Genomic DNA, 14120 nt, shown 5'->3' with positions numbered 1-14120 from the left:
TCTTCAATTAACTACAAAAACACCAGTAGTGGAGCTGTGGCCCAAGTGGTAGAATACTAGCCTTGAACAAAAGCTCAGGGACAGTGCCCAGGTCCTGAGTTCAAGCCCTAGAAAACCAGCACATGTGTGGGAACATGCATGCATGTACACACACACACGCACGCAAGCAAGCACGCACGCATCCATGAAACAAGGCTGGGACATAAGCTGATTCTACTGGCTCCAGACTCCAGTAGACAACTCTTTTTAAGTTCTCTGGAACACAAGGGGTTTAAAAGCCTACCAGTCACATTCCTAGACTCCCTTGCAGTTGTTTTTGGTTGGGTTCTGCCTCTGGTAGCAGAAGCAGCAGTGGGTGATGGTGTTTCAGCTCTTTGGCCAAAACAGCATTGACAGTTGAGTGCAATGAGGGCAGGGCCAGGATTCCTGCAGAGTTGCAATGAGGATGGTTCAGCCATTCCTCCTGATGAGGTTCTAGCCAAACTCCCAACAACGCCCCCTGTGCTTGAAATAGCTGGAGGTTTCCAGCTATTTTTGAATAAACACTGCAACACTGTAAAATATAGAAATATTTAAAAAAACAAGAAAAACTTCCTGGATATTAAAAACAGAAATAAAAAAATTGAATGGAAAGGTTAAAAAACAATATTGGCTGTACCAATGTTGACTGAATTAGAGAAAGGCAAAGTTCAGACAGGGAAGGTGGTATAAACCTGAAATTCCAGCACTTGGAAGAGAGGCAGGAGAATTAGGAATTTGGATTCTTGGATATGGCAAAACTAAAAAATGGAAAAACAAAACCAAAAACCTAGAGACAAAAGCAAAAAACAAAACGTAAACACCATTAAGTGCTCAGAATTTAGTTACCAAGAGGAGGTAACTCATGGGCATCTGGCCTGGCATTTGCATGTAACTCACATGCATTGTAGCGATTGTACTGGGAAGTTTTTTGTTTGTTTTTAAGAAAGTAACTAAAAGGTACATGTATTTAGGATTATAAAATTAAACTTCCTTTAGGTTCTTGGCATAATCTGGTTCTTTCCAGTAAAGCAAGTACTTAAGATAGTTAACAAAAGCTGGGAGTCAGTGGCTCAAGTCTGTAATCCTAGCTACTCAGGAGGCTGAGATCTGAGGATCACAGTTCAAAGCCAGGAGGACAGGAAAGTCCATGAGACTTTTTTTTTTTTTGTCAGTTGTGGGGCTTGAACTCTGGGCTTGGATGCTGTCCTTGCGCTCTTCAGCTCAAGGCGAGTGCTCTACTGCTTGAACCACAGTGCCTCTTCTGGTTTTCTAGTGGTTTATTGGAGATAAGTCTCATGGACTTTACTGCCCAGGCTGGCTTTGAATAGTGATCCTCAGATCTCAGCCTCCTGAGTAGCTAGGAGTACAGGCATGAGCCACTGGTGCCCGGCTTTCTATGAGACTCGTATCTCCAATAAACCACCAGAAAACCAGAAGTGGCGCTGTGGCTCAAGTGGTAGAGCTCTGGCCTTGAGCTGAAGAGCTGAGGGACAGCACCCAGGCCCAGAGTTCAAGCCCCACCACCACCACCACCAAATAATAGTTAACAAAAGCTTCATCTTTGAAGTAACCTCTTTGGGCAAGAAAATTTAGATAATCTGGGTTGGCTAAACAAGGCACAAATTCCAACTCCAACTAAAACCGAAGTCCATTTCCAGCATCATCTGTCTCCTTCGTGATGGTGGTGGCCATAACCAGTGAGGACACCAGCCCCACACAGCAGATACCCAAAGTGGTTAAAACAGCTTTCAGAGAAATAAGTACCCATTTGAAGAAAACTAGAGAAAGACTATGACCTTCTTATTAACGACACTCTGAGAAGAACACTAAACATATTCATAGGATAAGCTTTATTTAAACATCTACAGAAATACAACTTGATGTCAAAATGCAAGTGTTTCCAAAGTGTTAAAATGATTATTCAATGCTAGAACTCGGCTCTTTCCTTTAGTCTGTCTCTGAATTTGGTAGTGGACATCATTGTGAAGGGTCTCTTTTCCCTGCTCATTTTCATTGTCTTCCTCTCTTTGGTCTTTGAGTGGCATGTTCCAGTTCTCTGGAAACTTCTCACGTTGTTTTCATTTCCAACAGAGGGCAAGGGCATTTATCTCTACTCTATCATGGGAAATCTATACCCCTCAATTCTCTTGTTCAAATTGTGGCTGTATAAACAGTGTCATGAGGAACTTCACATTACCAAAAAAAACACTTATTATTATTATTATTATTTTTTTTTTTGGTCAGTCATGGGCTTGAATTCTGGGCTTGGGCACTGTCCCTGTGCTTTTCAGCTCAAGGTGAGCACTCTACCACTTGAGCCACAGCGCCACTTCCAGTTTTCTAGTAGTTTATTGGAGATAAGAATCTCACAGACTTTCCTGCCCAGGCTGGCTTTGAACCGTGATCCTCAGATCTCAGCCTCCTGAGTAGCTAGGATTATAGGTGTGAGCCACCGGCGCCCGGCTTATAATTTCTTTATGCTATAACAGTAACCTTGTTTTTAATTAAAAAATGTTTTTTATTATGTCTCTACAAAGCTATAAAATATTTTAAAATACCTATGAAAACACTGAAAAAGCACTTTATAATCCTAAACTGACATGATATACCTTGTATGATTTACAACTAAGAAATAAGATAGTATACCCTCTGCATTTAAATTTCTGTATGATTTCAATAGGAATTTGTAAGATACAGCTGGAAAGACTTAAAAGAAAAGATTTTCAATTTCAACTCCAATTAAGTTTTGAAAAGCTACACACTTGCTGATAAGCACTAATGATAAGAAGAATCTGGAAGATTCATACCTAAGATTTGTATGCTAGGCATGCCAAGTGCTTCCCTGTAACTGACTGAAGTATTTTTCCCTTATTTTTTCCCCTTATATTTTAAATAAAAGTAGAAATATACATATGGTAAAAAAAAATGCACATAGTACAGAGAGATCTAAAGGAACAATATGCTTCTCTCATAGCAGATTTATGCCTTCAGTCATATGAGTAATTCACAAAATATTGGCTTTGGAGTCTTCTATCTGCACATACTTTTCAAGCTGTTGGAACTGTCTTGACTTGTCTTCTCTTATATCTCTGTTATAGAGGAAAGTCCTGCAGTCTTCCCCTTCATAAAGAAACTTTAAAAGGCAACATGCACACGGCTGAGTTCACACAGCACTTCTGACACCACTGGATCTAGTCACATCTCCACAATGTCCCAGGGGATCATTCCTAAAATTCAGGAATCACGTTTACTAGCAAGCCATTTCCAGCAACAAGAAAACCTTCTCTCCAACTAAATGAGGGGATCTGATCCTTGTAAAATAGAGAGACTTGCTCTCTGTTAGACATTTGGGGACATGATAATAGAAAATCTTTAAAAATTTAAAATTGTACCTGAAGAAAAACAAAAAACAAAAAAAAACACTAGCCAGCAACCAGGTGAAGGTCAAATCTTCACAGGGGAGCAAAGGGCAGGGGAGATGACACTGGAGTCTCTAGCTAAGACTACTCTAGCTGTCCCGAGAGGCTGGCGGGAGAGACTTACAGAGATGCTGTAGCACTCAGCCGAGTCCTTCCTGAATGCCGCGGATCCTTCTGGCCAGCTGCACATCCTTGGGGAAGAGAGTGACTCGGCCAGCATGTAAAGAGAGGAGATAGGCATCTTCAAAAAGGTGAACCAGAAATGCTTCTGCTGCCTGGGACAGAAAGAGAAAAACACTGATACAGAGGAAGAGCCGACACCGCATTTTCTTGGAGCCATGGTAACTTTAATCTGAGGCCTCAAAGGACTGAAGGAAAGTGTTAAGGAACCAGGTTGAACTCTTGTCACCACACAGAAGCTCTTTATAAATGCTCACCTGGTGCTTTTCAGGGGCCCAGATCCAGCCACACACTCCTCAGGTAGCCCCAGAATTCTAGAATTCTAAAATGCTCTTCCACCCACTCTGTCTCCAACCTCATAGTACCTTACCTCTTGAAGGGCCAACAGGGCCTGTGCTTGCCAACTGAAGTCAAAACCTCGAGTGAATTTACTGCATATTTCTCTTGCCTGGTGGAGAATGGGGTTGGGCAGGGGGTGAGTAGAGAATAATATTCAACCAAGATGGACCTCCAAAGGTCTCCAGAAATCTTCCTGTCATCATTCCATCCAGGCCCTGCATCTTAGGGTATGCCAGGGAGCCGGTGTCACCTCCTGTGAGCTTTGGGACTGACATCTCTCTTGGTGATGGTGGGGAACAGCAATGATGAGGAGGCAAATTCCAGGGTAGGATAAGGGATCAAAGGGTGGAGTCATGAGGGGTTTTACTTATGCAAACAAAGCGCACCATTGCAAAGGAAATGGGAGAAACCAATTCCATAAAGAATTGCAAGGTGCTTCTGGAGAGCTCATGTTTTCAGAAGAGGAAGAGCTCCCTCTAGGTTAGAGATGTCCCTCAGCCATCTGGATCAGAGTAGGCAGGGAACCTTCTCTGGGAGATTTAAAGAAAGAGGGTGCTGGGAGCCGGTGGCTCATGCCTGTGATCCTAGCTACTCTGGAGATCTGAGGATTGTAGTTCAGAGCCAGCCGAGGCAGGAAAGTCCATGAGACTCTTATCTCCAATTAACCACCAGAAAACCAGAAGTGGTACTGTGGCTCAAGTGGTAGAGTGTTCACCCTGAGCTGAAATGCTGAGGGACAGGGCCCAGACCCAGAGTCCAAGACTCACGAGCAGCAAAAAAACAAAAAACAAAACAAAGGAGGGAAGCATGGGTGACAGAAAATTCTCTAGAGCTTACCAGGCGAGCAAAGGGTGCCTTCCTTAACAAGAGGTATGTGCTCTTCTGCAGCTTCTGGACCTCTTTAAGCCAGCCGTATCTCCGCCGGAGGGTAGTGCCTGAGCACAAGAGAATTGGCTCATGAAGAGACAGTGCAGTGTATAGGTGGTGCCTTGCAGCTTGGGTCAGATGAAGATAGCTAGACACTCAAGTCATTAGACTTGACTTGTAATGGCTTTTCCATTATTTCCATTGGCTGGCACTCAATCACTTGGAGCTACATCTCCAGTTCTGGATATTTTTCTGGTTCACTTGAGATGGTCCAATCCAATCAGATCTCAGTCTCCTGAGTAGCTAGGATTACAGGTATGAGCCACTGGCACCCAGCAAGAGCAAGGAATTTTCTCTACTGTATTCATTGTTATTTGTAGGAACTAGAAAATGATAGATAAGATCTAAAGAAATATTTGTTCAATGAACGGATGAGCCTTTGAGGTTTGAGTGTTAACTCATCAATGCGGGGCTGGGAAGGTGGCTAAGTGGTAGAGCGCTTGCCTTGCATGCATGAGGCCCTGGGTTCGATTCCTCAGCACCACATAAGCAAAAAGAAAAAAGCCAGAAGTGGCGCTGTGGCTCAAGTGGTAGAGTGCTAGCCTTGAGCTGAAGAGCTGAGGGACAGTGCCCAGGCCCAGAGTTCAGGCCCCATGACCAGACCCAAAAACAAACAAACAAACAAACTCATCAATGAATCCTTTCCCCACACACCTCCCTACTGACAAGTTGCACCCCCTCTGCTGGGCCCCATGGTACCGGTCTATCTCTTATCTTTCTCATTTATACTGCAAACTCGTTATCTAGCACAATCCCCTTGTCTTGATTATTCTAGGGTGCAGAGAAGTAAAGGCAAGTTTGATACAGTTCACCCAGACCAAGGTGGGACACTGCAAGTAGAATAACTCAGTGTTAGTGCTATGAGATTACAGTTTTTGGTTCAAATTCTAGTTTCAACAGCAAAAGAAAAAACAAAATCCTTAAAAATAGAAAATATCTAGAAGTAAAAAGTAAGGCCAGGTGCTAGAGGTTCATGCCTGTAATCTTTGCTACTCAAGAGGCTAAAATCTGAGGATTGAGGGTCTAAGCTAGTCTGGGCAGAAAATCTGAGATTTTTTTTTTTTTTTTTTTTTTTTTGCAGGTCATGGAGCTTGAACTCAGGGCCTGGGTGTTGTCTCTGAGCTCTTCAGCTCAACTTGAGCCACAGAGCTCTTTCATGCCTGGGCTGACTTGAACAGCGATCCTTGTATCTCAGCCTCCTGCTGTAGTTAGGATTACAGGCGTGAGCCACCAGCACCTGGTCTGAGGCTCTTATCCCCAGTTTACTAGCAAAAAGCTGTGTGGCTCAAATGGTAGGGCGCTGCCTTGAGCAGAAAAAAAAAAAATCTCTGCTAAATTGAACACAAGACTCAAAAAGGGAAAAACCTCATACAACGATTGAAGAATAAAATGAGCTACAGCAAGGCTATTCAAAGGTCAGCCAAGAGAACAGAATTCTCACTGAGCAGCAGAAGAAAAGCCAAGAGCTTCAGGGAAAGGGAGGCAACCCAGAAATGGCTGGGGCTGGGCAGCTGGCAGTACAGACTTTATCCTGGATGATGTGAGCCAAAGATACATGGAAGTATCCAGAGGACTGGTGGCATTTAAGAGAGGAGGCAGTACTGACTTAGGAGATAAGCTATGGGTATGGGATGCAATCTCCCTTCCCATAACCAGTTGTCAACCCCAGTCTCTGGAGGCCACAGCGCCACTTCTGGTTTTCTGATGGTTTATTGGAGATAAGAGTCTCACAGACTTTCCTGCCTGGGCTGGCTTTGAACCGTGATCCTCAGATCTCAGCCTCCTGAGTAGCTTGGGTTATAGGCGTGCGTCACTGGTACCTGGCTGGTTTTTTCTTGCCTTTCCTAGGGTATTATCTATGTTTCAGTCTATGTCCCTTCCTTCTGTTAATTCAAATTCCTCTGGTCCAGGTTATTTTGATTCTTGAATTTGGTTCCTTTCTTTTGTGGATTGGTCTTGTTTCTGGTAATTAATTGTACTCATTTTTACATTTTCTGTGACTGCTTATCAAGGGTGGTCTCCACACCACACGCACACAGTCATTCCAGGCTTAGTGGCTGGTTAGGAGACTCCAACTCTGTGTGTGGGAATGGGTGTATGAAAGAGGTTTGTGAGGAAGAGATGTCAATGGCACATTAAGTATGCAATCTGGAAACAGGATTGTATAAATCTGCATTTGGTTGATATTGAGTTATGGAAAAGGAACTTAGTTCTGGCTCCAACAGTGGTTTTCAAGGTTATAACATTTACTGAAATGGGGAGTAGAGATAAAGAAGTTGGAAGAAAGCAATCAGAGGTTCAGTTTGGGAAGTGCTAGTCTGACAAACCCAAGAGATTCATATACACAGTCAACTGGCAGAGGAGAGGTCTGGGCACATACAGAAAATATTGAGCTGTCAATGTGAGTGGTATTTAAGACACAAGGATGGAAAAGATCCCTTCAAAGGGGGTAGAAGGGGCAAGAACACCAAGGAAGTTCAACATCATTGAGCAGGAGAGATGACACAGCAGTCAAAACCATCAAGCAGGAGCTGCCCAGATACATAGTACCAGGAAAGCCAAGAGCAAAGCACTGTTCCACACAGAGAAAGTGGCTCATGATGTCACATGCTTCTCAGAGGCAGAGAAGACTACAATCCCACTTATTGGATTCGACAACATGAAATTTGCTGACAAGAATAATTCAAATAAGGATAGTGACTGCAAGAGTAGGACTGGAATGGATGGGCAACTGGAAGTGAGGAATAGACAGTATGTGTAGACTTAACAATTCTGGCTGGGTGTAGTGGCCTTCTGTGAACCCAGCTACTCAGGAGGCTAAGGAAGGAAGATAGAGTTTGAAGCTACCCTGATGAAGCCTATTCATTTAAAATAGGTTTTAGGTGATAATGGAAGGCGTCACATTGATCAAGAAGTATTGTATTCATGACCTGAGTTAAGTTGTAATCTCTTTGTATAACTACTTAATAATAACAATAATAAAGAGGAGTCAAGAAAGAAAGTAGGGAGATGGCCATGGAGTCAAGGAAACACATCTGTTTTTCATTTTGTCGTTGTGGGGGCTTGAACTCAAAGCTTGGGCACAGTCTCTGAGTTTGTGCTCAAGATTAGTGATCAACCACTTTGAGCCACAGCTCCACTTCTGGTTTTGTGATGCTTAACTGGAGAAAAGAGTCTTACAGACTTTCCTGTGTGGGCTGGCTTCGAATCATGATCCTCAGATCTCACTCTCCTAAACTGCTAGGATTACAGAAATGAGAAACCAGTATCTGGCTTTTTTTTTTTTTTTTTTTGCTTATAAATACTGGAGCACATTTGCTCTACTTTGGATTTTTTGCTAACTGCAGCAGAAAGGGGAAAAAAGCATATGACTCAGCCCACATTAAAGAGAGAGTGGGGGCTGGGAAGGTGGCTCAGTGCTAGAGTGCTTGCCTTGCATGCATGAAGCTCTGGGTTCGATTCCTCAGTACCACATAAGCAAAAATAAAAATGCCGGAAGTGGCACTGTGACTCAAGTGGTAGAGTGCTAGCCTTGAGCTGAAGAGCTGAGGGACAGCGCCCAGGCCCAGAGTTCAGGTCCCACGACCAGACCCCCCCCCAAACAAAAAAAAAAGAGAGAGAGTGGCTTTTGATTGGAAAGGGGGTATCAGTGGCTCAAATCTGTAATCTTAGCTACAGGGAGGCTGTGATCTGAGGATGGAAGTTCGAAGCCAGCCTAGACAGGAAAGTTGTGAGATTCTGATCTCGAATTAACCACCAAAAGGCTAGGGTGGAGGTATTGCTCAAGTGGTAGAGTGCCAACTTTGAGCAAAAAAAGCTAGGGACAGGACCCAGGCCCTAAGTTCAAGTCTCAGGACCATCATAAATAAATGCTAATAAGCCATGTGCAGTTCAGGCACCTGCCACCTCCAGTCTCCATCCAGAGATTCAGTTTCTGCACCACAAGCTCTTCCCTCTTCCCCCGAGGACCAGAAGCTCAGGAAGGCAGGATGGCCAACACAGACACCCACTGAAGAGAACGAGCCTGGAAAGACACCTCTTAAAGAGTAGGACTGTAGTTTGAAATCATCATAAAAAGGCAGGCAATAATTAGACAATTAAATAGAAAAAAAAAGACACAAATAATGCTGCTTTTATCCTGCAGGTTTCAGAACCTGTCACAGGACTTTGCTCATAGGACCGGCCAGTCTGGGCCTCAGTTTCTCACTGCTGCATGATACAAAGTGGCGAGAGTGCAGCAGGTTCAACACCAGGCCGAACGACGGCCAGCCCTTCCCCCTGCCGGCGCCCTGGCTCTGCAGAGCCGCAGGTTCGCGCCGCGGACACATTACCTCGGGAGGTGCTGCGCTCGGACGTGCTGCGGGTCCGGGTCGGGCTCGCGCTGCGCCTCCTCGGGGCCTCGGGCTTGCGGCGCGGGCCCATGGCGGGCCGCGAGGGTCCCGGCGTCCGATCCTAGGGACCAGAGGCCGGCGGCCGGAAGGCAGGGAGCGCGACCCCACCTCGCGCTCCGGAGAAGCGCAGGATAGCGTTCAAACCGCCCGCGTTGACTGCTCAGTCGCCAGCGTTTTTTAAAACCCCAATGCAGAGGTTTCTAGTGGTTGACTCTGATGCCAGAGCGAAGAGCGATCGCGGGCAGGACCAATGACATAACAGACTAAGAGACCAGACGGCGGCGGTGATACGGCGAGAGTCAGGAGAGGGCGTAACCACCGCGGAATCAGCCAATGAGCACCTGTAGGCGGAAGGAAACTATCTTAGCTTGCGATTGGGAGATGGGGAGCTCCGGGGAAGGGGAACTCCCGGGAAGGGGGAACTCCGGGGAGGGGGAGCTCCTGGGCTGGGGGCGTGGTGCACTCAGGTGGTACCCAGCCAGCCTAGTAAGCTTCAGGCTCTGAGTACAAACCTCGTAACGAAAGAAGAGGGAAAAAAATAAGGAAAGCTAAGTTATGAAGCTGTGGATGGTTCATTTGTATTGGCAAATCACGTCCCTCATTTTGTTGCCTCATCAACTCAGAAGGGGCTTTAAAGATGAGGAAACAGACCCATATAGGGCCTGGGGGAGGGGGATGTTACACTCCCGAAGACAACCCACAAATATTCTAGAATCTGTTAAGTGTTTACAGACGATTAGGGGCGTGGGAACAGCCAGGATGGAGGGTTCTAAAGAGAAACCCCAGGGAGGGTAGGCATTAACGAAACTTGTGGATTATGCTGTCAAGTATGGTTTAAGAAATTGCCCCGAGGGCTGGGAAGGTGGCTCTGTTGTAGAGTGCTCGCCCCTCACGCATGAGGCCCTGGGTTCGATTCCTCAGCACCACATAGACAGAAAAAGACAGAATAATATGGATTCAGGTCATGTCTGGGGACTGACCTGAACATTTACTAAATATTCTACTTGAACGTGTACGGTAATCAGGAAAATCCTTAGTTACAAAATCAGTGATTTCAAGGAATGGATTGTGCAGGGCTGAGGGGAATGTAATATAGTACAGCTGCTACCAAAAAAAAAAAAAAAAGAAAATGGTTTGGATCTGAAATGTTTTCCCCAAAGCTCTCATGTTTGGGGGGGGGGGGGAGGGCTTCAGGAGGTGATTAGTTCTCTGTCCTGATGTTTATCAATTGAGGAATTCACACCTTGAAGGGTTTGGGGGCTGAGCTTTGTTAGAAAAGGCAAAACTCTATGATTCTTGGTCTCCAGAGGTGAGTAGCTTTTCCCTACACCTCCCAGCCAAGATGTTCTGCTCAAACAGCCTAGGTAAGCTTGAACTAAAATGTATGAGGCAAAAAAATAAATAAAAATAAAAATTTCCATTAAATTGAGTTTATTATGGGCCCAGGGCACCTGGAGCACATCTTGGCCTGGAAATGGATGGCAAAAGATACATAGTTTCAAAAGAAATTGCAACAAGAAACAAAACATCCTGCTTCTATCCTTCCATGCTTCTCAAGTTAATTACCTTGGAGCGAGGCAATTCAGGGCATGGACCTGATTGAGAATTCACAAGCAAAAAGCACTGAAGGAACTGATCAATAAATGTAACATTCCAAACACCTAATAGTGGAAAAGCCACATCCAAGTTAAGATTAGTCTGTTGTACTGTGCCTCATCTGCATAGAGGCAACCAATCAGAGAACAGCCCTGTGTATAACCAACCCCCTTCCCCAGACTCAGCTGATTTAGAGAACATCAGGTGAAATGTTCTATCAAGATACTTCTGAATAAAGTTTATCACACTAACACTTCCTCTGTGTGTGTACACTTTGTGAGACAAGAATCCAAGAAGACAATTGTAGGAGCAGTCACCAGTAAAACTGCACCGCTAACCGGGTTGACAGCTAGTATTCTCACTGCTAAGAGAGTCAAAAGGAACCACAAAGGTTCTAACTCAAAGGAGCTGCCCAGTGAGAAGAGCAAAGGAAATCCCTATCAATTCATTCTACTTTAGACAGCCCTTTGTTCAAAAACAAATAGCAAAAGAAGCCGAAGTTCATAAGGAATAGGAATGGCTCTCTATGAAGTAGTAGGTGGATGGAGACAGAGGAGGGAATAGTGTTTATGGACGTATACATTTTTATGTATTATCTTTTGTTTCAGTGTGGTGCATGTTAGGCAATCACTTTAACACGGAGACAAATCTTCTGCCCTCCTATTATTTATTTATTGTACTAGGCTTGAACTCAGGGCCTGGAGCTCCCTCAGCTTGCATGGTTGGCAGGTACATTATCACTTGAGCCACAACTTCTAGCCTGGCTTTTTGGATCTTATGTTGGCGGTGGAGTTTAGTAGACTTTTTTTTTTTTTGGTCTGGGCAGATTTTGAACTGTGATCCTGCAGATCTCAGCTTCATGAGTGACTAGGATTAGAGGTGTAGGCCACTGGTGCCAGGCTAAATTTTGATTTTTGATCCAGTTGAATTGGTAACCTGTTTTACGAATTAAATGAAATAAATTTTTAAATGGGTTGAGGAAGCTGAAGGAAAATACTAAACCTCCTTGGAGTGCCAGAAGATTTGAATGGAAAATGATAGATCCTAGGGCAATGGATAGCCCAATATAGGAGAAAGAGAAGGAAGATTAGTTTGTTGTGCCATCAGGTCTGAGAGACCTCAGCAAAGTCCTGATGGAACTATTCCCAGGTCTTCTTGAAAAGCAAAATTAGAGTTTAGAAGAAACATACCTGAGTTTTCTTGCAGGCTCTGAACCTGCAATTCTAGTGCAATTCTAGCATCCTTGATTTTTTTTTTTTTGTTCCTGTCCTAGGGACTTAGCACTGTCTCTGAGCTTTCTGGTTCAAGGTGAGTGCTCTACCATTTGAACCAAAGCTTTACTTCTGGCTTTTTTTTTTTTTTTTTGGAGTAATTTATTGGAAATAAGAATCTCACAAACTTTTCTTCTCTAGGCTGGCTTTGAACCTTTATCCTCAGAGCTCAGCCTTCTGAGTAACTGGGTACAGGGCATGAACTACCGATGCCTAGCTTATCCATGATCTTTGTAAGATTCTTTGGCATACCTGTGTTTAAGGCCATACCCATAGAGATGAAAATGAAAACAAGAAGAGAAATTGAAACATAAAATGGAAATAGATTCTGTCTTGGGTGACCTAGCAGCCCACTCTGCTGTCTTGGCTGAATGCAATGTCCTTTCTGACTCAGGAGAATCTAGATGTTTCCTAGTAAATATGTTTCTCCTGGCTCCCCAGCCAGCCTTTGACAATGGTTCACAATTTCTGTTCTGCTTGGCAAATGAATGACAGAGAAATGAGAGATGAAAATGGTCAGGACAATTAATTCTTTTGCTTTCTGGGCCTGAAGACAAGCAGAGCTCCAGAAACTCATCTGACCCTGGATTTTTGGAGGACATTTTGTGGTAACTTTAGCTCCATGCAAGCCATAAAATGAAGTCTCCTACTTTCTGCCAGTGGTTTGCAGGCATGTCTCTTCAGAGCTGTCTATAGGGAAGTGAATGGCTTTCTGTTCTGTCTTGCTTCTCCCCCATGACTTATTGCTGGTACTGGCACTATGTCTGTGGCCTCTTGGCTTTGTACACACAACCCTTAAGGAGACCTAGAAGAAGAGGATGATAATGCGAGGTGTCAGAATTCAGAAGAGGCTGGATAAGAACAAGAAAAATAGATTCTTTCCATTCAATCACTGCTCAGACTGCCACCCTCAGGGCTAAAGAAAGCACTGCCCCCTCTGAATTCTTATTCTCTCTGATCTCCATTACCTTTATCTTTTAACCAATACCCATTTTGGCTTGCTGTCTTCTGTCCAGCCTCCCACAATCCCATCTATTTCCCCCTAATGATTATAGAAGTCTTCTATGAATCTTCATTCTTCCTTTTCTGTTATGTTCTTGGAAATGCCCTTATCAGTTAACCTGAGCTCATTTTTTTTGTAGGGGGAGGGGTCTGTCATGGGGCTTGAACTATGGGCCTGGGTGCTATCAGCTCAAGGGGAGTACTCTACCACTTGAGCCACAGTGCTACTTCCAGTTTTCTGGGGGTTAATTGGAAATGAGTCGCATAGACTTTCCTGGCTGGCTTTCAACAGCAATCTTCAGATATCAGCCGCCTGAGTTGCTAGGATTACAGGTGTGAGCCACCAGTGCTAGGCTTTCATTGTGTGTGTGTGTGAGTCATGAGGCTTGAACTCAGCCTGGTCACTATCCCTAAGCTCTTCTGCTCAAGGCTAGTGCTCTACCACTTTGAGCTATAGCACCACTTCTGGGTTTTTTGGTGGTTAATTGAAGAGTCTCATGGACTTTCCTCCCAGGGCTGGCTTTGAACCTTGATCCTCAGATCTCAGCTTCCTCTGCAACTAGGATTATAGGCATTAGCCACCAGCAACTGGTTTGAGTTTGTTTTTTTTTAAAGCTTTATTTCCTGTTTATTGTTGCCTGCTATTTTTCATTTCTCTCTTAAAACTTAAGAAGGGAAACTATGTTTCCTCTGAAACCTGAGTGACAGGAAGTTTGGGGGGGCTGCTTTGGTATGTTTTGGATTCATCACTGGCAAGTCTTTTTTTTTTTTTAATCAGTCATGGGGCTTGAACTCTGGGCCTAGGCGCTGTCCCTGAGCTCTTCAGCTCAAGGCAAGCACTCTACCATTTGAGCTACAGAGCTACTTCCGGTTATCTGGTAGTTAACTGGAGATGAGTCTCACAGACTTTCCTGACCAGGCTGGCTTTGAACTGCGATCCTTAGATCTCAGCCTCCTGAGTAGCTAGGATTACA

At 44.4% G+C, this 14120-nt stretch overlaps 1 protein-coding gene across 1 annotated transcript; it reads right to left on the bottom strand.

The window, feature by feature from the left end:
* Nucleotides 1-2433: 2433 nt before the first annotated feature.
* Cenpa (centromere protein A) lies at nt 2434-9408 on the bottom strand. Its single transcript, XM_042696715.1, has 5 exons — nt 9218-9408; nt 4797-4894; nt 3991-4068; nt 3565-3715; nt 2434-3248 (listed from the first exon to the last, which is right to left on the bottom strand). The coding sequence occupies exons 1-4, from the start codon at nt 9306-9308 to the stop codon at nt 3581-3583; spliced, it is 402 nt and encodes a 133-aa protein (XP_042552649.1). The 5' UTR covers nt 9309-9408; the 3' UTR covers nt 2434-3248; nt 3565-3580.
* Nucleotides 9409-14120: the final 4712 nt, after the last annotated feature.

Source organism: Dipodomys spectabilis, unplaced genomic scaffold (genome assembly GCF_019054845.1).
Source record: "Dipodomys spectabilis isolate Male_0828 unplaced genomic scaffold, ASM1905484v1 ptg000210l, whole genome shotgun sequence".
NCBI lineage: Eukaryota > Metazoa > Chordata > Mammalia > Rodentia > Heteromyidae > Dipodomys > Dipodomys spectabilis.
Note: the sequence above shows the minus strand (reverse complement) of the source record. Positions and strands in the feature narration are given on the sequence as shown.

Bases quoted from the DNA above. Each gene is read 5' to 3' on its own strand.
- Cenpa (XM_042696715.1), bottom strand. From the start codon at position 9,308: ATGGGCCCGCGCCGCAAGCCCGAGGCCCCGAGGAGGCGCAGCGCGAGC. The intron at 4,895-9,217 runs GTAATGTGTCCG...TCTTGTGCTCAG, and splicing joins CGAGCGCAGCACCTCCCGAG to GCACTACCCTCCGGCGGAGA. The intron at 4,069-4,796 runs GTAAGCTCTAGA...ATTCTCCACCAG, and splicing joins AGGCACCCTTTGCTCGCCTG to GCAAGAGAAATATGCAGTAA.